This window comes from Pteropus medius, unplaced genomic scaffold, assembly GCF_902729225.1.
Source record: "Pteropus medius unplaced genomic scaffold, Ma_sr-lr_union100, whole genome shotgun sequence".
NCBI lineage: Eukaryota > Metazoa > Chordata > Mammalia > Chiroptera > Pteropodidae > Pteropus > Pteropus medius.
The window spans coordinates 9,037,976-9,065,265 of NW_024344240.1; the positions used below are offsets into that span (position 1 = coordinate 9,037,976).

Here is a 27,290-nt window from a genome sequence, read left to right on the forward strand (position 1 = left end):
TCTCATCTTCACCCCCAGCTGTTCCCAGAGAGAGACCACATAGGTTAAAGCGGGCACGTAGAGATGTAAACGGTACTAGAACATAAATGACAGGGCAAGAGATTCCCCACACCTGCTTGCCTTTTTTATCCTATTACTATTCTTTATTATTATTATTATTATTATTATTACTACTACTATGATCTTTAAAGAATTCAAAACACCAGAATCGATACCCTGAGATATGTCACCTAAACAGAATTATGAAAAAAAAAAAAAAAAAAGAATATATGTCCATTTATATTGCTGTTCTTAATTGGAATGATAACCTAGTCAAGTATGAATTCCTGAGCTAAATAAGCCAATGGCACAGGATCACTTCGTCGTGGCTGTTGGTGGTGGGTTATATAAAATGCCCGTAGATATGTATATTTTCGTGTAACTGAAAAATTAGAGGATAAGCTTACAATTTACTGGTTTTATATCTTAAAAACAATGAACTTGATAGTTTTTTTTTTCAGCGGTGTCAATGCAGTTTTCTTTTTGTGGGTTTTTGTTTTTCACTTGTTTCAAGTTCCTATTTGAAAGTGATTTTTAAATTTTACCAAAGAGTTGCATAATAAGTACAGTACAAAAAAGAACCCATATACTTTTGTCCAAGTTCACCTTTTGTTAATTTTTCCCCCATTTGCATTATCTCTACATGTGTATATCTTTTAGTTTTAGCTGATTTTTTTTTTTTTTTCAGAAATTATGAACTGCCTGAAATGCTATATTATTCTTCAGAGTATTTTCCATATCCTATGGTTTGGAGGCTTTATTATCTTTCTGTCACAGGGTAGTATCTGTGTATGTTCATTTCTGATGGTTTGTTCAGGATACCCTTCATTTATATCTTGCTAAATTATGTTTATGGAATAAAAATCAATTTTGGCTTGTCGTGGGAATCTCAGAGGCTTTAGTTTATTGGCTGAGTACTTTTTAATTCAGCCTGTTCATGACAGCTTTTCTTCTAATGAATTTAAAGAGAATGAGTATTGACTCTTCTTGGATTGTCAGACTTAGGCCCTGTGAGTACAACTTTTTGCATCCTGTTTCATCTCACATTTTTCCATCTCCCCTTTACGCAAATACTACCCTTCTAGACTTTCTTTGCTTCTTAATCCTCGTTAGTGATTTATTGTGCACCAACTCTGTTCACACTGCCATGCCAGGAACCGTGTGGTTCTTTCTGCTCTGGAGCTCTGGTGCTAAAACCACTGCCCCTCGGAAAGCAGTGCTCAGCTTTGAACCTAGAAAATAATTTTTTTTCTGTAAAAGGTCATCTTTGTTAGCACTTTCAGTAGATGGCAGTGTTGAGCGAATTTAGAATACCTAGATTTATTTGTTTATGATTTGTACTTAAATTATTTGTATTTCTTGAATTTCATTAGTTCTGTAATTTGACTCACCATTTATATTTAATGATTAAAAAGCAAGAATTACTTGTTGAAAAGTAAAATGAATTCAGTTTTGTTTTGTAAATTGTATACTTTCATGATGCCAGCAGTTGTAAAAGTCTTACACATTCTTTCACTGTTGAGAACTTCATTAGTCTGTTTTGACTCTAGCAGTTATGTGTCATTGATGGTTATAACTGTACTTTCAAAAAGAAACTAACAATTTGATTCATTAGCTTCAGGTGCATCTAGAAGACCCTGGGTACTTGGAAAAGTAATGGAAAAGGAATATTGTCAGGCCAAAAAGGTAAAAACTACATCATATGATATAAACCTAGGAATTAGAAGATTCTCATACTACTTTATATAGAAATTGTTAATAGTGCTGTCCTAGACCTTTTCGCTCACTTGAGTTAGACCTTGAATTTAATGAGTGTAAATTTGAGCCAGTAATTTTATAAGTATTTATGTTATTTATCTTTAGATAGTAGAGATAGATTACCAATAATTCATTGACCTAAATGAGAAAACTACAAGTTTCTGTTCCATGACTTATTGATATTAGTGTTTTTGTGTACAACAAAAAAAGAACACAGTGTAGCTGGTGATTAAAGTGAATTTTTTATAGGTAGAGTTGATATTTTCTTATTTTCATAGGCTGCTTTCATCTAAGAAAGATAATGTAAAATATTTGATGGCTAAAATTGCAGCTGGCTATAATACCTTAAGTGCTAGTGCAATAGAATCAGTGAAATCTAGTGAACATTCTTCCTAACTCACTGTAATTTGGGGCCCCTCTGCTCCAGGACACTAATAGAGCTTAAACTGTATAGTACTGAAGTTTCTTTGATACTTAAAAAACACCCATCCCTTGACTTATGTGGGTTATCCATTCCACACGTCTTTTTTTTTTTAATGAAGAAGAAAACTGTAAAAAGAGCCTGTCAGTACGAAAAAAAAAAAAATAGGCCAATATAAGTCATAAAAATAATTATTTCACATATTTTCACACAAAAAAATGCTAACAAAAATTCAGAGAAACCAAAATAAATTTTATTCATTCTTGGTGTCTGTACTGTAATCCAAAGCAATCAACCTTCTCTTTTTTAATTGGTACAAAGTCATTGTCTTCATCGCATAAAATATTTGAAAGTACTACTTTGGTTTTATTATTTATGTTTATGTTTTTGAATGATCTTTTTTTCCAACCCCATCTTTTGCTAAGTTTACATAAATTTTTTGATATTCACTACAACATTTTTAAAATCTTTTTGAAATGTTAAGGCTCGTTGGATGTTTGGATATGTATCTAGAATTACATTTTCCAGTTTCGTGGCCAGTTGAAGAGCTTTATAAATATTTTCTGCAGTGAATGAAACCTGGTACAAGGTCACTGTCGTATTCATCGGCAGGATAGGCTTTAGATATTAAATGAATTAATTCATTATCGTGATCTACCAGTAATTCGTTAATATTATCTACATTCAGATTGTCAGAGCCTTCTTCTTGAAATCTGTTTAATAAATTAATAATGCCAGTTAATCCCTCTTTAGTTGTTTTAATCACATTCCCTGATACAACCACTTCTGGCCATATTGCTTTCCAGCAAGCATTTAAAGTTGATAGCTTTATATCACTCAAAGCTAAAGCAGTATTCTTGATACAACTTAAAACTATGTATTTATTCCAGCCTTCTGTAACTGACTCATTCATGTTTATTAAAAAATATTGTCTCCATTTAATATAATTAATCTTAAAGATGGAAATAATGCCTTGATCTAAAGGTTGGATCAAGGAAGTTATATTCGATAGCAAATATGCAACTTTTACATTTGGATGTTCTAAATTGCATGGATGACCAGGTACATTATCTAAAAGTAAAAGTGTTTTAAAAAGAAGACATTTTTCCTTCATATGACTTTCAGCTTCTACAGCAAATCATTTGTAAAACTAATTCCAAAAAACATCAGTAGTCACCCATGCTTTTTTATTTGCCATCTAATGAATGGGAAGATCATTAATAATCATGTATGAGTAGTATTAGTTCTTTGTACATTGCTGAGTTAAACTATTATCTTTTAGAAAGTAATCAGCAGTAATGGAAATGAAAAAGAAAGAACTGCATAAAATGAGACCACATAAATGAAAATCGCGTATAAAAAGTCCGCGTAAACGGGGAATATTTATTGCATATGAAAAAACTCGTATAAAAAAAGTACCGCATAAATCAAGGAACAAGTGTAATGACATGGCTCACTTTGCACTATGTTCTTCCATCAGTATTAGTGGTTCAGTATATTTTCACTATGTTGAGGGATAGATCTTGTATAGTTCAATAACTTCTCCCCCCAATACTGTAGCATTGAGTAGTATGACAGGATGGTACTTGTGTAATTTAACTTAATCATTTAAAGTGATTCCCTTTTTTCTTTTATTCTTAGGCACAAAACAGATTTAAGGTTCCTTTGGGGACAAAGTTTTACAGAGTGAAAGCTGTGTCGTGGAATAAGAAAGTATAACTTATGGAAGAAATTAATACATTCTGTGACATTTTTCTGATTTGTCCTACAGTGCTCATTTATCACTCCAGAAACATCAGGCCATCCTTTTATACAAAAATCAGCGTGACAATATACTTCATTGGTGTACATGATTTACGTTTTAACTGGCTATGTTTTAGGAACAATAAATTCATCAAAACCCTTGGCTGAATTAAAATGGTTTTGTTTTTTTGTTGTTTTCTTTTTTTAACCCAAATAACTCTAGAAATGCGGACCAAACTATTCATTTTCTCGAAGGGCATACCCTCTGCATTGTGGCTTATGATTAGCCATATTAATAGCCTGTTACATATACATTAGCTTGAACTTAGATATTAAATGTTAGTTATTACCAGCATTTGTCCTTTTGTGAAATCAATATCGGAATACTTGCACTCTTTAACACATTCTTTATAAAATGTATAAACTCTTCAAAACTGTTTAAAGAGGAGTGTTATTGCATGCAGATAATCATAATTTTGAGTTTGCCTCTGTAGATTACTAAAGCAGATTGTTTCACTTATTTTTTTAAATGCCCTTTGAGATTTCAAAACAAAAAAGAACTCAATTTAACTGACTGATTTTTAAGATCAGCCATAATTAGCAATCTTCAAAAGCACTTTCAACAGATTGGTCACCTGGGTTCTAAAGGGAAGAGTTTGTGCTACTGACAGTTTCAAATGCAGCACTGCAGCCTTCCCAACTTCTTTACTATTCTGTTTGGAATAGTCATATTATGAAATCATAATTCATGGTTCAATTTCTGAAGAAACATTCATTGTACATTAACCATTTAGAGGTCATTTAAATAACGAAATATTGTATTGTAAAAGACATGTAGAATTTTAAAACAATAAAGATTTGAACCTGTAAATGTGTGTGCCTTTTAAAGAAAGATACATTTTTAATATATTTGAGTGCTGGGATGTGGGATAAACTTGTTCTGTATTATATCAAAAGAAACGTTTATTACAAAAAATGTTCTTTAATTGTATACTGTGTAACAGGGTAAAACAGTGTTATGTAGAATAGAATTGTGTAAACTAGATCTTTAGACAAATTGCTGTGGTGCAAAGGTATTTAAATGAGTTAGTTGAGTTGGATGAGATTTGTTTCAGGTTTGTTGCTAGAGAACAATAAAATGATTTTTTTTCAGAAAATATTTAATTTCTTCATAAAAATAAGTTAAATATTTTTTTAAATATGTATATCTAACAGTACAGAAAATGGAATAAACATCATAGTGTATAGAAAACTGAATTTGACAACATATTAATGAATAAATGAACAAATGACTTCACATGTTTCTATTTAATCTTTCCATGACATCTTAATGCAAAGAATACCAAAGCAGTAAGTTACTTTATATACAGAGTGGTCTTGTTAAATAAGCCCCTTTGGTTGAGTCTAAATGAATCAGCCAGGTGGCCTATTTTTACTTAATTGGAACCCTTCAAATTTAATATGTCGTCATTTGTGCTGTGGAGTTGTGTTGGGCTAACACATCATCAAATCCATTGTCTCATTAATGTTGCTATTTAATGTTAGATTTCGTTGCTTATAGTTTTTCTTATATCCATCCTGTCAGTGTTCACATACAGGTTTATAAAGCAAAAAAGGAAATGCAATTTGTTTGTTGTTGTTAAAAAGAAAAATGAAACCTGGAAATCAAAAGTCATCAATTGAGTTGTTACCTTTGAGTGGTTTACAAAAGTCATTGTCACAAGCTTTGGCATCAGAATGCCTGAGTTCCAGTTCTAGATCTAACTTTAACTTTGAGCAAGTTGCATACACTCTGAACCGCAGTATTCTCATCTATAAAATGGTGCTATAATAGTACCAATCCCATAAGATTATTTTGAAGATTAAGTGTTGAAGATATAAATCTAAAATGCTTTGAACAATTTAAAAAAAAAACAACAGATTAAGTACTCAGTCAAAACATTAGCTATTGTGATTTCTTGACAAAACCTATGAATTCACTGTTCAAATTCTAATAGAAATGTAGCTTTATTAAAATAAATATTTAAATCACATTTTATTGCAAGTAAACTTTAAGCATACATGAATTATGTGGGTAGTTTATTTTGGCAAAGGTACCTGGATATACTAAGAACAAAATGAGCAAAATTATTTAAACTTTTATAATTTATTTTTTAAAATTATGTGTAAAACGTAAATTAATATGCCCCTAAACCTTGTCATATTTCTCAGTTTTGCCACCTAGAGATAATTTTACCTTTTCTTAGCCATTTTTATCTTATGTGCCAAATTATGACTATACTGCCCTTTCTTGATAAATCAATTTACATTATTGATTTACTTTCTTGTGATACGAGGATTTAATTATTTCATAAGAACTTTCTCTGCTTCTTATATAGTGAGTTGCTTTCTTGCTGCTTCATTAACATTTACTGTATTGTGACTCTAAATGTCTGTTGAGCCAAGTCCTGACTACCATTCATTTCCTTTCTGTACAGCCATAGTCTTTACTTGAAGCTTTTGTTTTTTTTCTCCTGTGCTATTATCATGTAATTACCATAGTTTAATCTTTTTAAATGCTTCATGTTCTTTCAAGTCACATTTTCTCAGAGACCTCATTTTGGAACCATTAGCTCTTCAAACTGATCTGGTTGCTCTCTAAGCCTGCTACACCATTCTAAGAATATGAAGTAATGTTAATATTCTTGTTGGAAAGCCATTGTTTCTTGGGCTCTCTTGCTAGAGCTTATGAGCAAGTAACTTTCTAGGAAAGAAACAGGGGGAGATAAATTTCCTGAATCTCTGCAAATAAAATAGGCTCACACTTGACAATTTAATTGGATATAGAATTTTTCAGAAATACTCCATTGTCTTTTAACATCCAGGTTATATGTTTTTTACCCCACCCATATGGTCCCCAGAAATCTTTGGAAGCCCCTTTTTAAACTACAACTATAAAATAGCATGATGATGTCTTGCAGTTCTCAGTCTCCTTTCTCGCTGACAGGCAATCAGCGAACTTTTTTAACCTAAAGATGCATGTCCTACAGCTCTAGGGAAAAGTATTTAATTTTTCGTTTTCTCCTGTATGTTAGACCTTTTAAATCTCCTTTGTATTCTGATTTCTTATTTTTTATCTGATTGGTATTTTAGTCTTAGAGTTTCATCAATGTTTCAAACTTTTATTGAAATTTTATGTTGGCAATTACAGTTTTAACTTTGAAGAGTTCTGATTACCCTTCATGATAGGATCCATCATTATCTTTTTAAATCTCTCTGAAGATATAAATTGTTTTTCCGTACTCTTTTGTCTCTATGACCTTTATTTTCTTATTAATTTTGGTGTTTTTATTTCATGTTGGAAGTGTTCCTTAGTTGTCTGATGTTCCTTGTTGATCTCCTCGTGCTTAAGAATAAGGCATTAAAAAGCTGATTGCCAACTCTATTTTTAATCCCTCTCTGTACTCCTATCCAGAAAATAGAAAAATTTTAAACCCTTTTAAAAATCTTAGAAGTCATCTGTCCTAGTCCTTTTTTTATATTAAAGTGAACAATGTAAATATTCCATCCCTTTCTATGGCTATATATATGGAGAAATACAGATATATATATATGTATATATATCTGTATATATTAGGATTGGCTTTTCCATTTTGGAAAATGGCTGCTAGGGTTTTGATGAAGATTGCATTGAATCTGTAGATCGCTTTGGGAGCAGTATTGCCTTAATATTAAGTCTTCCAATTCTTAAACATGTCTTTCAACTTATTTATATCTTCTTTAATTTCTTTCAGAAATGTTCAGTAGTCTTTAACAGAAGCAGTGAGGATGCACATCCTTGTGTTCCTGACAGAGGAAAAGCTTTCAGGCTTTCACCATTGTCGCTCACTGTGGGGTTTTCATATATGGCTTTTATTAAAGGAAGTTCCTTTCAATTTCTAGTTTCAGTGTTTTTATCACAAAGAGGTGTTGAGGGCTTTTTCTGTATCAATTGAGATGATCATGGCCTTGAACCGCCCTGCATCCTGGTAATGGATCCCCTTTGGTCATGGTGTATAATTCTGTTAATGTACTGCTGAATTCAGTTTGCTAGTATTTTGTTGAAGAATTTTTCCGCCTTTGATTGCTGACGTGGAAGCTAATTCTCTGAGGGTGCTAATTCACCTTTTTTTTTTTTTTGTGACATCACTATTGGCCTTGTACTTTTAAAGACAAGAAAACAGGTTCAGAGTAATTAGTGACTTGGCCAATGTTTCAGAATTAGGAGCTCAGGTTTTTATGAGTAAGATGGAAGTCAAATTACGTCATTTATAGCAGTCTATTGGTAAAACCAAGGCACAGAGTGAACTCAGATTCAAAGTGAAGGAATAGCTACAAAAATTCATTTTTAACCCACCACAATTTTTTTTAAGTTAGGTCTAGAGAAGATTTAAAAGCATGTGATTTAATGATGCCTAAAGCCACAAAACTAATATTTACTTTAAAACCTAAGTTTCATAAGTTTACCTATTTTACGTACGCTTACTAGTGATAACTGGGAAGTAGTTAAAAATGTTAATGTCCACTAATTGATAGTTTTTATGTTAGTCATACTTTTAGGCTATAAACAAGCCATATTTAGCCAATTTTTAAAAATGCTTTGTATAATTTGTGATCTTTATGGGTAAGATGGAAATGTTTTCAACAATTCTTAATGTGACTGTACAGTCGGTTGTAAGCTATTCGGTTTATATACTTGTCAGGTGTTTCAAACTCGGAGACCATTTACGTTGAGCTCCACCTGTTAAATTCCCACTTTAAAACAGATAAGGCTTAGCAGCAGTACTGGTTCTATGTGAGTAGAAACAAGTGGCAACCCTCAATATAACAATGAATGATTAGTCCTCCACGTACTCATCTAATCAAAGCAATAATAGAATGCACATGTAACAAGTTTGATTTAGGAGTGCCACCAATTAATTCCTCCACTCATCACAGTAGTAAGATTACTCAGTGAATAGTTAATGTCGATGTCTCTTATAATCTCTTTGGAATTCTGTTCCATCAATGAATGTCTGCTCAACCAGCTCAGGTTTCTAAGATGAACTGTTTGGTTTCTTAAGAATGAATTTTTAAACTTCTACAGAAGTGTAGGGCCTAATCTCAAGCACACTCGATGCCTGAATTTTCTCAGCAATTGCAGTTATATATTACAAGCTTATCTCTTCATCCAACCTGTTTGAAAAGTATGATTTCTGGAGATGTAACATATACATAGATATCACTTTTAAAACAGGTAATACATAGTCAAGTGGAAAGGTATACTTTTGTATTTTTATGCCATCATGTGCTTAAGTAGGTTCTTTTAAAAAATATATTTTCATGAATATTCCTCAAATTTAGCCTGTATTGAAGAATGCGAGGGAGCACGAGCAACTTTTTCAGCTGTGGCAATGGCCATTACACTCTGGAAATCTTACGAGAGGGCTCTTCTTACAATTAGCACTTAAAATGATTGTACATAACTTAAAATTCTGAGGTGCCTTGCAAACAATAATAATGTAGAATGAGTAACAGCATTCAAAACTTCTGCTCTATACAGCAATTCTCTCATCGCTAATCCTGATATTTCCATGGAGACCTGGAGTGCCAGTCAGAGGTCACCTTCCAACTTTGGTACCTAATATTTCCCGAAGCACCCCCACATTAACTGGTGATAAAAACAAACAATTGTGCATTACTTAAAACATTGGAGAGGTTTTTCAAACGAGTTTTGATTTTATTGAAAAACTGGCTGTTTATGTTATCCATAATCAGTATTCTCAGTCAAGAGTTGCAATCTCACCATGAGCTAAGTTTTAAGTCCTAGTTCAGAATATTGAGGTGCATAGAAGCTTGTGGATATAACTGGAATGTCAAAAGAAATTTCTCCACTCTTAAAGCATATATATGCTCTTATTGAATTATCACTTTCCTTTTGCAAGCATGTCGGTGCCGCTCTTATTTTCAAACTATCCTGACTCAAACTTTCCTAAAAAATAAGAGTCGTGAATCAGTTGTATGAATTTTTCATCATGCTTTTGTATTAAGACAGGCCACTTCATGGGGTGTGATTTTAGTATAAACCCAAATCATACTTATTTGTGGTAATATAGTTGCCAAGAGTATATAGTATAGAATAGATTAATTCTTTCTCTTGTTACCAAAAAGAATTATCAAAAAGTTGCCTGGCAAGCTGGAAACTGGAGCAAGGTTTAGCTGTCAGATTGCCATAGTGGTCTAGCTCTATAGTCTAATGTGGGGATGCACCCTCTCAATGCTACTCACACACTGACACATCCTTCCCACCAGTTCCCTTTCCTAGCTTTCTCTGCTCATCTGCCTTCGGTTAATGCTGACTTTTTCAATCATTCAAGTGTTAGCTTTAAAAATTTTTTTTTTTTTTAAATTATAGGCAACATACAGTATTATATTTCAGGTGTACAGCATACTGATTAGACATTTACCTTTTGAAATAATCACTATGGTAAGTCCAGTAACCATCTGTCGTACATAGTTGTTAAAATATTATCGACTATATTCCCTATGCTGTACTTTATATCCCTGTAACTTATAACTGGTAGTTTGTACTTCTTAGTACCCTTCACCTTTTTTGCCTGTCCTTCCACCCCTCTCCCCTCTGGCAATCATTGGGCAGGTCTGTGTATGTATGACTTTTGTTTGTTCATCTGTTTCTTAGATTCCACATTTAAGTGAAATCATTTGTATTTGTCTTTCTCTCCCTGACTTCACTTAACATAATATCCTCTAGGTCCATCCATGTTGTCCCAAGTGGCAAGATTTCATTTTTTTTTTTTTTTATGGCTGAGTAATATTCCATTGTATATACGTACCACATCTTTATCCATTCATCTCTCAGTGGCCACCTAGGTTGCTTTCATATCTTGGCTATTGTAAGTAATGCTGCAATGAACACAGGGGTGTATATATCTTTTCAAATTAGTGTTTTCTATTTCTTCGGATAAATACCCAGAAGTGGAATTAATGGATCATAAGATAGTTCCATTTTTAATTTTTTAAAGAATCTCCATACTGTTTTCTATAGTGGCTGCACCAGTTTACAATCCCATCAACAGTCCATAAGGGTTCTCTTTTCTCCAGATATATTAGCTTTTTTTTTTCTTGTTTTATTTCCTTATTTTTTATTTTTTTCCATTTTTTGAAGTATATTTATATTCTAGTCATGTGTCCTTTAGACTATAGCCAAATCCATGTTTTGGTTGAACTACTCATTGTTTTAAAATCCCGGCTACACATCCACAGCTTCTAGGACCATTTCTCCAGACTACTTGAATTATTTAAACTCTTCTAATTTTACTCATGTTCTAAAAGTTACCTGATTCCCTACTTTCATGTGTTCTCTGTAGTATTTATTAGAATAAGACAACCTGGAATTGGAACTATCCAGATTACTTACATAAATCTTGAAAATTTCAACACTTTTGACATGCTAAAATACCTGCTCAGCGCTATCATATTATTTCCAATTGTTTTAACTATAGAGCATGTCACTAAAATTTTTTTAGAATGAAGTTCAGAAATTCTCCATTAAATACTACCTGACATCTAAATAAATCTTCACATTCATGTAAAAGGAAAATTTGTTTTGTTTTGCTTAGAAGGCCCAAAGCAAAATGCCTCTAGCACTTGCAGCATCCCTTATTAGGCTGCAATTGCAAAATGAAAGATGACAAATATTGTAGAATATCAATTCGTTAAAATTACTTTGCACAATATTTTTTCACAAATTCTTTTTAAAGTTTTTGAGGAATCCATACATTCAAGATGAGTATGATAACAGAGTGATGTTACTGAAAGTGATGAGTGGACCAAATTCTACATGTTAATGTAAGAGACGGCATGAGCATACCTTGGAAGGCTATGGTTTGTTAGATAAGGAGTGTGTTAACTATTTTCTGTAATAATCTTTTTTTCTTTTTGCAGCTCTACTACAGGAAGTAGTCCACATTTTCAAAGATAATGCCGGAGAAACTAAGTTTGCAATGTTGGCTTTGTCATTCTGAATCTAGCTAGCCTTTGAACCTGAGAGAAATAAATACAGGCATACCTCATTTTATTGAGCTTCAATTTGTTGCACCCCACGGGGGTTGCATTTCTATCATCATTAAGACAAGACCTTTCACCAGCAAAAATATTATGACTCACTGAAAGCTCAGATAATGATTAATATTTCTTAGCAATAAAGTACTTTTAATTAAAGTATGTACTTTTTTAGACATAATGATCTTGCACACTTAATAGACTACAGTATAGTGTAAACATAACTTTTATATGCATTGGGAAATCAAAGACTTCATGTGACTCCCTTTACCGTGGTGGTCTGGAACCAAACCAGCAATATCTTTAAGGTATGCCTGTATACCTTTTGCTCTAAGGAAAACTTCTGAACCTTATCAACCCAAGTGAACCAATTACACTTAATAAGGGGTCCACAACGATGCTTTGGCCTAATGCGAAGAAGGTAAAGCATCAGTGACTGTGCACTCTGAGGGCAGCACAAGCTGCCTGTGTCTGGTGCTTTCAGTCAACTATCTGTTCACATTAGGATTTCAGTACTGTAACTCACCCACGTTTATCAGTAGCCCCAAATCATCAATATCCATAGTCAAATTTCCAAAATGCATGACTTGAATGTAGCCATCCTTTTAATTTGGTAAATCTTTTAAATTTAAGCATCTTTAGAACACGTTTCCTCTGGGAAATTCCAGTTTTATGCAAATCTTGCTGCTTAGAATTGTAGGTTTCGTAAAATGTAACATTCTGATCTGGGCAGAACATTTTTAGTTTATAAAACTGTGTTCGAATACAGATTCTAAAGTAAACTACTGGTTAACATGTAACCTTTTTTAGCCTCCATTTCTCTATCTGTAAGAAATAAACCTCAGTTTGTTGTGATGCTAGCAATGAGAGAAAATGAGAGTGTTTTGCATATTGAAAAGTGCTGTGCAAATATTTATACATTCCTAGAAAGATTTCAAAATGATTCTACATGCTTTCAAAACACTAATTAGATGTTGTAGGGTCGTTTTCTTAAGCTTCATCAATGTCATTATTTTGTTTAATAATAATAATAATAATAATAATAAAAGATATTTAAGCTCCCCACCCTAACCCCAGCCTACCATCAAAATCCCACAAAAGTTAAATCATAGTGCCCTCAGACATACATGCAGAGGATATCCATGTATTCAAGGAAACAAAGGAATGCTAAAAAGATCTCTGCTCTCTTCCCTATGTTTTCCTTGGGATAAAAATTTTAAGACAAAAATTTACAAATAAAATATTTAGATTTCCATTCCAAAAGTAATGGTGTAGCAGCACTTGAAGATTATTTAATAACTATATTTTGTATTTTAAAATTATTTTAGCGACTATGGTAAATATTTTGGTCCCTGTTTTAGTTTATATCATTTATTAGATACAATCTTTTTTATTTTCACTATTAAATTTTGCTTTTTTCTAAAATGAAGTATAATTTTCATGAAAAACGATGTGAAAAATGTTTGTTTTGTTGTTGTTTTTTTCTCATAGAAATTAAAGATTTCAGAAAACTAATCATATCACCCAGTAAAAGAATTGAGGTATAGGTACAAATTTATTTTTTCATTTCCAAATAAATTTATTAATCATCTTAATATTTAAATAGATCTTTCTTGGATTAATACAAAAATGCCTCAAATGTTTCTTATATCAGTTTGTATAGTTCAAAAATAATTGAACTGGAAAAGTGATCACTAGTTATATCACCACTTTCACATATCTATATCCTTTAGCTCTATTTGATTTATCTTCATAGTCTAAGGTCTTCATAGAAAGATCTCAGGCAAAAATGTGGTCTTTTTTTGATCTTTAATTTGCATATATTGTGACTGCAAACAAACTGTAGGTTTTCCCTAGTTCTAATTAATCAAAATTGACTTCTGTCAAACAATGCTTTCTTATTCTGAGTTTAGTCTGTTAACAGAAATTTCCTTGCCAGAATGATTCAAGAAACTCATTTATCAACAAGCTATTGTGTTAGATTGGACCTCAAAAGGGCTCATGGAACATTTGAGGAAGCATGAGTAAATCTAGGAAGAGAAAAAGAGGAATCCATAATTTCACAATTACAGCTGCACATATTGCGGAAACCATTTTTATAGGAGCCAGGTGCATTCTTAGATGGAACTAAGAATTTTTCGCAAGGCATTAAGTGTTCAGTGGCCAAGTATTTATAGACAGTTGAATTTGGTATACTAGTCCCACTGGGTACATCAGAGAAATTGATCAATACTTACATCAGGAGATTTTTTAGTTGTCAGTTAATGAAGAATATATGGAATTTTATTTCATACAAATATTACAACCAAAGCATACATAAATATTTCTTCATGTAGCTAATGTTTCCATTCACAAAGAAGTAAAAATGTACTTTTTTAATTAAAAGATAATTTAAAATATCATACATTGCAAATACAAAGATTGTATAAATAAATATCTATAAAAATTTTGCTAAATGCTAAGATTGTATAAATAAATATCTATAAAAATTTTGCTAAATGCTAAGATTAAAAATAAATTGATATCATCTAAAAATAAAAAAAAGGGAAAATTAAAATCCCAGATATAGCACTACCTGTTATTTCTCTGAGATCTCAAAACATTTGTACAATTTTTTTGTGGGAGTTCAGATCTACAATCAGAAACATATAAAATGCATACGAATAATGCAAAAGAAAGGCTCATTATTAATGTCATTTCACTTTTATTTTATTTTTTAATTTTTGTCTATTAGAAAAAGTACACATAAAAAAACATATGGTAAAAAATGTCTGGGTCACCACTGCCAGCACATATCCTGGAGCTCACTACCATCTTTGTTCATATAAATGCTTTTCAATAAAAGAATGGATAAATTGCAGCGTATTCACACTGGTATATTATGTAGCAATTTAAAAGAATGAACTATTGGTACACCCAACAACATGAAGAAATATCACTGACATAATAATGAATTTAAAATTATAGACACAAGAGATTATATACCAAATGATTCTATTTACATGATGTCCAAGAACAGACATTTCAACCATGATAGAAGTTAATTTTCTAGAAGGGGCATGAGGAAAACTTGGGTGCTAAAAATAGCCTGTTTTCATTAGGGTGGAGTTAAATGGGTATGGTCATAGACTTCATATGTGTGTTTTACTCATTAATTTTTAAGTAACTATAATGATCGATTTATATATTTCTTCTCACTATTTCTTCATACGTTGCTCTATTTAATTTTAGGTTATATTATTAAGCAGATCTATGTATAATTGTTACATTTTCTCAATATATTTTCCCTTTAACCTCTACACAACATTCCTTTGTTTTGTGTGATGCTTTTAGCTTTAAAAATATATTTCATCTTATATTTAATTGCTACCTTTGCTTTTTTTCACTCCACATTTGCCTGACATATTTTTCTCCACCTTTTCATTTTTAACCTTTCATAAATTTTAAATGTCTTTTGTAGAAAATACATTGCTGATTTTTTAAAACATTTATTTTAAATGTTATTTTTTTCTGATATTGACAGTATTTTTCCTGTTTCTTTTTTATTTGTACTTATGTAAAAGTTATATACTTAAAAAAAAAACTTTTGTGGTTATTATCACTGCTTTATAAAGACACACATATATGCTTTATTTTCCCATAAATGTCTATAGCTTTATTTATATTTCTTTCTATCCACGCTTTTCCCAAATAAAACCTTTCCCCTAAGGACAGTCTTAGCAAGCTCATAGCCCCTTTTGTTTCTCTTGACACTACCCATATTAGTACTGTTCAGAGCTTTAGTTGCAAATTATTTTGACAACCTATTTCTTTTCTAGAGTTTTAAAGATTGAGTCAAGAAAGCCAAATCACCATCTTTTCCAACCTTGAATTGCATCTCTCTCTCTGTTTTTGCATATAAAGATACTGATACTTAGAGAGATTAATGGACAAGCTCAGGGTCAGGGCCATGAATTCCATTCATTACTCGCCAGTTCAGCTATTACAGACAAATGGAATTACCCTCATCTCAGATTAACTCCTGTCTCTGCTTCCCATTTCTACCACAGGCAGCATTACTCTCCCTTTTTCCTTTCGCTTCAACTAGAAAATCCATGTTTCATTTATACCCACACCCATTATCTGCTATATGAAAGTCATTGTGAGGGTGGAAGGATATATAGTGTGAAGGATGTGGACCTAGGCTTCTATCTTTCCAGTTGAGTCTGACTCTCCAAAATGCCACTAGCTTCCCTTTGGTCTCCAAAGTGCAAACATAGTAAGCATCATATTGGACTTCTACTCTAAGATGTCCAATATACATGCAAAATGTCTTAGACTTTTAAATTTATTGTCCACCTTTGTATGTCTTTATCTTGTATTTATCATCCTGTCTGTTTGACTGTCACATCTAGGCTATGAGTTCCAGAAGGGCAAGAACAGTGCTTAGCAGAGCCACTCAGAACAAATTTATTCCCTTCTTGTCATTTTGGAGAAGTTCTTTAACCTAAAATCCAGTGTTACGCAATTTTAGACAACAGAACCTTTTGTCCATGTCTGCTCATGGATAAATTTGGTAGAAAGAGGGACTTCAAAGGAAAAAAAAAAGGAGAAAAGCTGTGCTTTTTTGATTTTCATCATTTAAAAATTTAAAGTCATTGACACTTCAAAAAAGTGCATTGCTCCAATAGTTAACAACATCCCTAGAAAAGATTTGGTACTCAGAACAGATGATTTGCCCTTTTTTAAAATGCAAGCTTAATCGAATTAAATTATGTAGCTTGTAGCCTAGGAGATATATGCATGAAAAAGAGAAGCCAGTTTCATATCTTTAACGATGGTGGAAAGATAATAAGAGTGAGATGATTTATTTTGAGTTTTTAAACTAGACTTCCCTTCACATTGTAAAAGGAGCTCTCTGGGTCAACCATACTGGTGCCTATTAGTGCTGGATAAAATCTTACAAAGTTCATCTCAACCTACATCTTGTGTCTCAGTCTCTGGCCAAGACCACCCTACAGCTCTCTCTGCCCTTAACTAATCCATCATTGAAGCCTACATCACATCAGAAGTGAATCCCTTTTATAAAGCAGCAGGGAAAAGAGGCCAGTTTATCCAACTCAACACACTTTATAAATTTAGGCAGAGGAGACATCTGCCCTGCTTTAAAAAAAAATCAGTGTAGTCCCTTGCCCAAAATAACATCAAGATGAATCAAAGATAGAAACTGTAGACACCATTTAAAAGCAAGAACAGTGATCAAGTTAAATATTATCACCACCCTAGAAGGGAGAATACTTTCTGATTTTACAAAAAAAAAAAGAAAGAAAGAAATTATAAAGAAAAGAAAAAAGATAGATTTATCTACATGCTAATGAAAAAATATCTTCAGTGAATGTAATAACCGAAATAAAATGGTCAACAGCTTACAAGAAACTATTATTTCTGCAAATATAATAAAGTTTACTATTTTATACAATTAAAAATAAATACAAATTAATAAGAAAGTTACTAAGCACAATAAATAAATGGGTCAAATTACTTCAAAATATGCTAAGAAATTCTCTAAACAATTTGAAATCTGTTTTTTTTTTTAACTTTTAATAGAATGTATCAAAAGAGAAAATTGAAACTAAAAATTTTAGCTCCATGGTCTAAATCACACATCATTTACTCTGATGGTTGTCTTAACAGTTTGATCCACCTACTTTGCGGGTTTTAATTTCTTTTCAGGGAAAAATTCTACTTTCCAGTAGCATCAAAGTCATTATATCAAGATATTTAATTTTATTTTTGTTTGTCACTTTAAAACCTTTGAAAATCAGTATTTGTTACATATAAATTTAAGCCTGCCTTTCTCCTATCACTATTTTTCTTTCTTTTTCTCTCTTTCTAGTCTATGGGTTTCTGCTTTGTATTTACATTGCTTTTGTGCCACTTGGTTAATGAGCACTACAGTTACATCATGTACGACTGCTTGTGGAAACCTCAGAGCTGCAAATCTTAACTGGGCTAACAAAAATTATAATTAGGTGTCTTAAAAAATTGAACAGTATTTTGGCAATCTTGTCAAACGTGGATTAATCTTTGTGGTACAAGTTATTAGATCGTAGCCTTTGAAGAGTTTCAGGAAACAGCTTTTTATCAAGCATTGAGTTCTTCGGCACCTAAAGTCTGGCATTTACAGGCCTTTCTACCAAACTCATGTGATATACACTCCTGTGTGTCAGACAGTGCAGTGAGTGTGCTGGGTGAGAGATGTCCAAGCTACCTCAGTTGCTTTCTATCTTTGGAAATTTAGTCCTACACCTCACCTTCCAGGTTCAGCTTATCCCCTTGAATTCACATTATAAACTGACTCTCACCTCCTAAGGGAAAACATCTAGAAAACAAAGATTGTCTGCTGCCATTACTACTGAATCCAGCTTGCAATGGCCATGGGCAGTGACCCAGAAAGGAGTCTTGGAAAGTCCAAGTGTATCCTCAGAGGAAATATCAGTAAAGTCTGTGCTTATTCCTCCTGCATTGCTGAAGATGGCTGTAAGGAATGTCTATTCTCTATATGCCCTATATTGTTTATGAACAAATTTTAAATTAATGTATTTAAAACTTACATGTTAAAAATTGCCTTAAATTAGGAAATTATGTGATAAATAAATATTACCTTGTAAGCATCTTCAGGGCAGGAACAAATCTAATCAAAGATACTCACTAAACATTTTAGCATCCAGTGTGTTTGGCCACCAGCCTGGTGAGTATGCTGACTTCCAGCAGAAGGAGCTCAGTGTTCCCTTATGGTATACGGAACCATGCACAACGACCACTGAGCATCTGCATGACGTGGAAGACTGCTATTGCAGGCAAATACTGCTTCTTAGATGATCACTGACCATTTCAAATTTTGGCCCTTTAGTGACTTGCATTTTAACAGATAACTCTGCTTATGGAAAAGTAGGAGTTGTTTATTATCTTAGCAGTTATATAAAAATGTTTGCAGCCAAGCCAAGAAACTAATTGCTAATTTTGCAGAAATGCAAATGTGCTATCTGTAGATGAGGACAACCAAATTAATAACAATCTCTCAAGTGCCATCCTAAAACAGGTCAAGGGGAAAAAAAGCCTCTTGACGTGCAAAACCGGTGAAATTAGTTTTGGTTTAGATGCTTATGGTCAGTGACTAAATTAATAAAGAACGAAGAAACTAACGTGACGTCATGTGAAGGCTGAGAACATGAAGTGTAGAGCAAACTGTCTAGTTCCAATCCTGAGTCCGCCATTCATAAGTTCTGACCTTGGAGCAGTGACCTCCATAATTCAGTCCCTCCATCTATACAATGAAAATAGGGATAGTCGTAATATTAGCAACCCAAAGGGGGTTTGTGAGGATTAAAGTTGTCATGTGTTAAGTGCTTTGAATGATAGTCTACACAGTAGATGGTTATGCTCCTCCTTTATATAAGCACAGGGTAAATATTTTAGCATATCTTTCTCTTTTGTATAATTAGCACATTGCCCCCAAATCTGTATAAATTAACAATACAAGGAATAAATTATGATTTATTTCAGTAAAATTACTCTGCATTTATGCATAGCTTTAGTGATTCAATCTTCTTAGTAACTTATTAGTAGTTTTTTTACTGATGAGTATTTGTTATTTTAAGAGCATGATTTATTAGAAATGACAAATAGCCTTAGATACTTAGTTTTATTTCATCGAACCTAATATTGACAACTTCTTGTATTAAACATGATCTAAACAATGGTCATTAATTCATTAAAGTTGTAAACTTTATGATTCTAAAGATTATCTAAAACATAAATTATGAGCCGGTGTTCCTCAAACTAATGGTCATAGACATGTTCTAATGATTCTATTAAAGTTCTCTTTTATATTAGTGATGATACTTCAATAAAATTATTTTACCAGTAATGATGACAAAACAGGGATAAATCACAATTGAAAGATATTTTCATACAGGGTTACATTTAGTACTTCTAAGACCATTTTATTTTCATTATAATTTCTTACGAAAGCCTATGGACCAATTTACAAAAAGGCTTTAAATATATATTCCAAAGTACATCATTGTAGAGGTACGCAAAGGCTTCATCACCCATTGCTATCACAAAAAATTGTTCACATATTAGTAATTGAAATAATATCCTTGAGAGATGCCTTAAATAGAGTTAATTTAGATAGCTATCAACAATACTCAAGTAGTCTGAACTCCTCTAATAGTACAATAAGGAAACAAATAAGAGAGAGGGCATTTAGATTTTGAGTGATATACTTAGGAAACACATATTATTACTGCCCATCTGCTCCTCTAAAATATGCCTGGATTTGTTTCCTAGTGGCAGAAGGTAAGACTAGGCAAAATCTCACAATTGCTAGAGTATGGTCCCACTGAAAACAACAATAACTATCTTGCTCAAGTAAGTGCGATGTTTCAATTATTGGTAATCAAGTTTATGAAACTTTATTTCCTCTCTTCTACTTAACATCTATGAGTACTCGTTATAAAAGTGACAATTGGTTTAATAAATAGAGCACCAAAAGAGCATATGAAATTAACCTTGTTTCCTTAAAATTGGCTAATATTCACAGATGCTGAGGGCAACAAGCCTCTCTTTATCATACATCTAGCTCAAATCTCTCTTTAAGCTCAGGCATAATGGATGAAAAATCTAATATAAACATGTATTTTTTACATGTTTAATTATCCAGATCTTATTCATATAATAAATATTTGATAGTTTTCCTGAAATTAATTACTTAAAATCTAGTCTCAATTAGTAGGCAACTTCTCAGGAACATAAAATTTTAATAGATGAATTCTTTAAATGGCATATGATCTTTTCCATTGTAATTTAGATTCAAAGCATAAAATCAAACAGTTGCCTTAGCCTCAATATTCTGAAATTCAATCTATTTTAAATTATAAATAGAGTTGTATAAAATCATAAAATATCAGAGACCATAAAGGCCATCATCTCCAAAAACCTAAACAATGCTTAAATGCCTGTAATACATATAAATTCCCTAGGGATATCCAACTCATGCTTGAAATGCTCCAGAGATGAAAAAGTTACTACCACCCAGCATAGTTTATTTCATCTTTGCATAATCTCTGATTCTTAAAATATTCTCCTTGTAACTCCAATTCATTAGTTTTCTTGAAGGCATACAGAACAATTCTGACCTACCTTCCATAATGAAAACCTTCTAATATAGACAATAACTGTTTTACACATCACAGTTCCACCATTAATTTGAATAAATAATTTAACTTACAACAAGGCTTAATAATCTGGCATCTATGAAAGAGAAGGAAAATATGAGGCTTAATTTCCTGAGGTGAAGAAAAACTGAGAAAATGCATATTAGGCATTCTCAAAACCATTAATTAAGTACACTTCAGAAATTAGTTATAATATAAAGTATTTAGGGAGCAGATAATTTTGAAACTAAGTGAGAACTTTTTTATGAAATTAAAGAATTTCCTAAATAAAATGTGAGCTTATAGGACAACTGGGCTCTCAATTAGCCTGATATGAATCATACCAGTAGATGATGATGCTTGCTCTACATGGTGAAAGGATCAGGAAAGCGAAAGCCTAGCAAAACAGAAAACTTGAGATAAAAATCACCCTACTCAAGCCAAATACGATAAAAAAATTGTCCTCTCATCAGCAAAAATAAAGAGATTACCCATAATTTCACTCCTGTCTAGGTGTTAAGAGGCAACTCTCATAGATATCCTAGCTAGTCTAACTCTTGTAGATATTCTAGAGTCTTTGGATAGTTATTGTTATAGATATTTACTGGTACTTGTTTCTCTGAAATTGAATGTGTGTATTTTGCTCTTTTTGTAGTTTTTGGAGGGTTTCCAGAAATAATAATAAAATTCTTTAAATGCCTTCTTTTAACCAAATCTTTAACCATCATCTTTAACCAAATACCCTTCAATTTTCATTTTTTTATGTTTCACATTAATTTGTAATTCATCCTGCTTAAAATATTGTCAGTTTGAGAAGAAATTCATTGTAATATGATAGAACAATCTTGGCATTTTAATTTCTAATTGATTTTCTAAATTTTTTGATCCTTTGTAGAATTTTATTTAAGATAAAACAAATTTACATGGAGAGATATAATATAAAATTACATATATCTATCAGACATTAGAGAAAATGCTCCAAAATTAAGAGCAATTTTAATTTGGGGAATTCTCTCTTTTTAGGGTGGGCACCATCTTTCTAAAGGATTCAGCAGAACTGAAGGATAGATAAGTGGCTTCAAGTCTTTGTAAGATAAAACACAACGAAAACCAACTAAACCCATACCCTTATTAAAAGAAGAAAAGGAAAAGAAAAAAAAAACTCAAAATGTATCCTTTGACTCCCCACCCCATAAGGAAAAAATAATAATTTTAGTATAATTCAAAACTGTAATTTATGTACATTCAGAGTTATGACTTGTAAATGATAGACATATGTATTTGTGTTAGTGGATATTGATTTTTTTAATATTGTCTAAATCCAGGTTGAGAAAAGAACAATGATTTCAACAGAAATTCATAAACATTTTTGATTATTGTTTGACCTACCAGTATTTAGTAAAAAGGGACATTTCTACAGTGTTTTTTCATATATCTTACTGTTTCATGTTTGTGAGATTTTTCCACTAAAAAGAAACAAGATAGACACAAAGTAGTCAAATCATTGAATAATGTGACAATAACTTTTATTGGGGATAGAACAAAGGGAAGGCAACACTTGAAAACATCACAATTATTTTTCAAAGAAATAAAATTGAAAAAATCTATTATTTTTTTACATAGGTGAGAGGCTGGGGGTAGGCAAGAAGGCTGTCATGCCCATGGGTCAACCCAGCTTTGCTGGCACAAGTTTTTACAATTTTATTTTTCATCTTCACTCATCTCTAGAAAGAATTTTTTTGGGTTTTACATCCTTTCTTTCCGAATCTTCAGTGTCTTGTTAAATCTTTCCAAATGGCCTCTTATTTTAAGCTTCTTAGGCAGATAGTGGTATTTTTTTCTAGCAAAAAGTTCCCAATCTATTCCATAATAGACCTCAGCACCATCAGACTTCTGGAAAAATGAACTCTGTACAGCCTTCCTGTAGTGACAGGATGACCCTGTTTGTTGGACCAAATTTGGAAACCATAGCCCATGGCACTGCCTCACCCTAACCCACACTGCTACCCCTACTTCCATTTCCAACTGTCTCAGTTCTGAGGGGCTGCTGCTCTGAGTGCTCGATTCCCAGGATCACTTGTGCCCAGCTTCCTTTCTCTTCAAATTAGATCCCTAAAAGCTTTAATCCAATTTGAGTTAATTTTGGGGAGTGGTATAAGAAAAGGACCTAGTTTTATTCTTTTACATGAGAATACTGAATTTTCCCAGCACCATTTATTGAATAATGCTGCTGCTACAAACATGTGTGTAAAAGTATCCAAGTTTTTGTTTTCAATTCTTTGGGCTATATACCAAGAAGGGGAATTGCTGGTTTATGTGATAATTCTATGTTTAATTTTTTTGAGGAACCATAATACTGTTTCTCTCAGTGTCTGCACAGTTTTATATTTTCACTAGCAATGCACAAGGATTCCAATTTCTCCACGTTCTCACCAATGCTTGTCATTTTCTGGACTCTCTTGATTTTGGCACTGAAAGTCCCAGGTTCTGGGAAACCCCTCTTCTCAGGCAAACCGAGATTGTTGATGACCCTAATTCTAGCATATTCTTCTTTATATCAAGTAAGCTATATTTGTGTTTATATCACCCACTGGGCTGTTCTTCATTGCTGGTAAGAACTGTGCCTTCTTAGTATGTTAGGCTGGATAGCTTCTCTTCTTCCCTCCTGATTCATCCTCCCCCTCTTCTCCACCCAGCTATTTGCTGTCACTATGGACCATCCGATGTTCGTAGAGTTCTTGTGGGATCTGTCCAATGGGGAACACAGGCCAGAGAGTGGAGGGAGATCGAGATCTTGGCTCTCTCCTGACACTGCTATCTAACATGACCTTCCAGGCTGTGATTTGGGCGCAGCACTCCCCGTCTGCAGGTTCCCTGCCCTTGCTCCCTGCAGCATAGGAGCCTTGATGGTACCTTCTCTGTTAATAGCACCTGTAGTTTCTTTTCATTCTCCACTCATTAAACTCTTTTCAAATTACCCAAATTTGCTGGGATAATTATCCCAATTACCCATGTGTTGCTACTAGGACCCTGACTAATCCTCTTATTCGGTGGTTCTCCCACAAAGAAGCATTAGCATCTTGCATCAGTTTGTTAAACCCCAGATTACCAGCTCCATCTGAGAGCTTCTGACAGCACATCTAAGAGGTGTGGAGGATTTTCATTTCTAAGTTCCCAGGTGAGGCTTGGAGAACCTCTTTGAGAACCATTGCTTTAGTTTTTATATCTTCTGGGAAATGACAGTTTAAGTGCCCTTTTAAAAGAAAGACAGTTGATATGTGGGCACAGAATTGAACAAGATGAAAAATAGAAATGGCTGCCCCATAAATCTGGAGAAGTAGGGGAAAGGTCAGTGTTAAGACTAGTAAAAATATTTCTGGTAATAGTAACGTGTAAGCAGATCAGAGGACTAGATATCTCAAACCAAAATGCTGAGCTCCCAGGGCTGAAGTTCTGGGTGGTAGTGGGTAGTGCAGAAACACTTATTCAATGTGAGAAAAAGGGGGAAGTCTATTTAGCAGTAATATGGCAAAAAAGCAAGAAAACATTATTTTAATCATTATGTTTATTTAATCTCTCCCGAAAAGAAGTACAGGTGAGAAAGGGAACATTGAAGGAAAGTCTTCTTAGGTAAGATGTCCATGGTATGATCTTGGGATTTAACTGAATGAGGCAAAGCTGAGACGAAGGTGTCAAATGCAGACGAAACACAGCTCAGTTTCTTGTCACAGGTTTGGTGTATAAAGGCAGCCTGGAGATGCCCCATAATGATACTGAGTAGCTGAGAGGAAAAAGATCAGCCATAAAATAGAAAGTAACTAATTCCTTCATAAAACCATCAAAAATGCCCTTTGCTTAGTTGGATTTAAGTAATCATGTTAATCACCCTCCGGATATTTACAAGATTAGCAGATAAATGAGGTAACTTTTTCTTAAACTGTTTGAATTTGTTTTATATTAAAGACTGTTTAAGAAGAGAGAAGATAGAAATTTAAACAAACTTTATAGTAAGCTTAACATGCTCAGCAATGTAGGAGGGCTAGTGACTTTCGCTCTCACAGTATTCTTAGCTTAATCATCAATCTCACTCAGAAAAAATTCATTAATTCAACTCGTGGCACAGAGTCCATTCATAAGAAATAAATCATTTTGCGAATGGTTTACTTAAAGCAATAAATAATATTTCTATCTATATCTCTCAAATTATATTTCTCAAAATTTATTATAAATGAACATTATTTCTGCTGCTGAAGAGTGAAAAATAAAACTAGAAACGGCATGTAAATTGACAGTCCCTTGAGGTAGCAAAAGCCATTTCCTCTATTATTCTAATCATATTTACTCATTTTTAACAATCTAAGTAGAATGTAATACTTCAGAGAGCCCTAAGCAATGAAGGTTAATTCCTTTTCTTTTTTTTACAATTTTTATATTTTTATATTTTTTCAAATATAGTTGCATACAATATTATATAGTTTCATGTGACAACACAGTGATTAGATATTTATATAACTTATGAAGCGATCACCCCGATAAATCCAGTACCATCTGACACTATACATACTTATTACAGTACTACTGACTATATTCTCCATGCCGTATTCTACATTCTCATGACTATTTTGTAGCTACCAGCTTGTACCTCTTAACCCTCTCTGCCTTTCGTTTATCTCCCAATCCTCCAGTTTGACAACCATCGAAATGGTCTCTGCATCTATGAACTTGTTTCTGTTGTTTGTTTGTTTATCCTGTTCTCTATATTCCACATATGACATTTGTCTTTTTCTGCCTGACTTACTCCACTTAGCACAATACCCTCTAAGTTCATCCATGTGGTTGCAGAGGGCAAGATATCATTCTTTCTAATGGCTGAGTAATATTCCATTGTATAACTATATCGATTCTTTATCCATTCATCCATTGAGGGACACCCAGGATGCCTCCATATATTGGCTACTGTAAACAATGCTGCAATGAACATATGGATTTGAATGTCCCTTCAAAGTAGTGTTTTGGGTTTCTTCAGATAAATACCCAGAAGTGGGAATATTGGGTCCTTTGACTCCCATTATAGCCTTTGTTTTAAAGTCTATTTTGTGTGGTAGAAGTATTGCTACCCCAGCTTTTTTTGTTTATTTCCATTTTCATGAAACCTCTTTTTTCATCCCTTTGCTTTCAGGCTCTGTGTGCCTTTTGATATGCAGTGAGTCTCTTGAAGGCAACATATACAAGAGTCCTATTTTTTAAAATCCATTCAGCCACTCTATCTTGATTGGAACATTTAATCCATTTACATTTAAAGTAATTGTTGATAGATATATAGTTATTGCCATTTTAGCATTCATATTTTTGATCTTTTTAAAAAATTTTTCTTCTTAAAGAAGTCTCTCTAACATTTTCTATAGTACTGGCTTGGTGATGATGAACTCTGTTAGCTTTTTCTTGTCTGGGAAGCTCTCTATCTATCCTTTGATTCTAAATGATAGCTTTTCTGGGTAGAATAGTCTTGGTTGTAGGTTATTACTTTTCACCACTTTGAATATTTCATGCCAATCCCTTCTGGCCTGCAAAGTTTCTGTTGAGAAATCAGCTGACAGTCTTATGAGAGCCCCCTGCAGTTAACTAATTGCTTTTCTCTTGCTGCCTTTAAGATTCCCTCTTTGTCATTAACCTTTGGCATTTTTATGATGATGTGTCTTGGTGTGGGCCTCTTTGGGTTCATCTTGTTTGGGACTCTGAGCTTCCTGGGGTTGTATGTTTCCTTCACCAAGGTTACGGAAGTTTTCAGTCATTATTTCTTCAATTAGGTTTTCAATTCTTTGCTCTCTCTCTCTTCTCCTTTTGGTACCTCTATAAGGCAAATGTTGGTATACTTGATGATGTTCCAGAGGCCCCTTAAACTATCTTCATTTTTTTGGATTGTTTTTCCTTGTTGCTGTTCTGAATGGATGTTTTCTGCTATCTTATCTTCTAAATAACTGATTTGATACTCTGCTTCATCTAATATACCGTTAATTCCTCTTAAGGTACTCTTCATTTCAGTAATTCCT

At 33.0% G+C, this 27,290-nt stretch overlaps 1 protein-coding gene across 4 annotated transcripts in view; it reads left to right on the top strand.

Annotated features, from left to right (window-relative positions):
• Positions 1-4,832, top strand: part of RB1CC1 (RB1 inducible coiled-coil 1) — a 76,900-nt gene extending 72,068 nt beyond the window's left edge. For all 4 annotated transcript variants that reach the window (XM_039868949.1, XM_039868948.1, XM_039868951.1 and 1 more), the window contains 2 exons: positions 1,655-1,725; positions 3,860-4,832. In XM_039868949.1, coding sequence (XP_039724883.1) covers positions 1,655-1,725; positions 3,860-3,937 — 149 coding nt within the window. In that variant the 3' untranslated portion in view covers positions 3,938-4,832. The remainder of the gene's footprint in view (positions 1-1,654; positions 1,726-3,859) is intronic.
• The last annotated feature ends 22,458 nt before the right edge of the window (positions 4,833-27,290 follow it).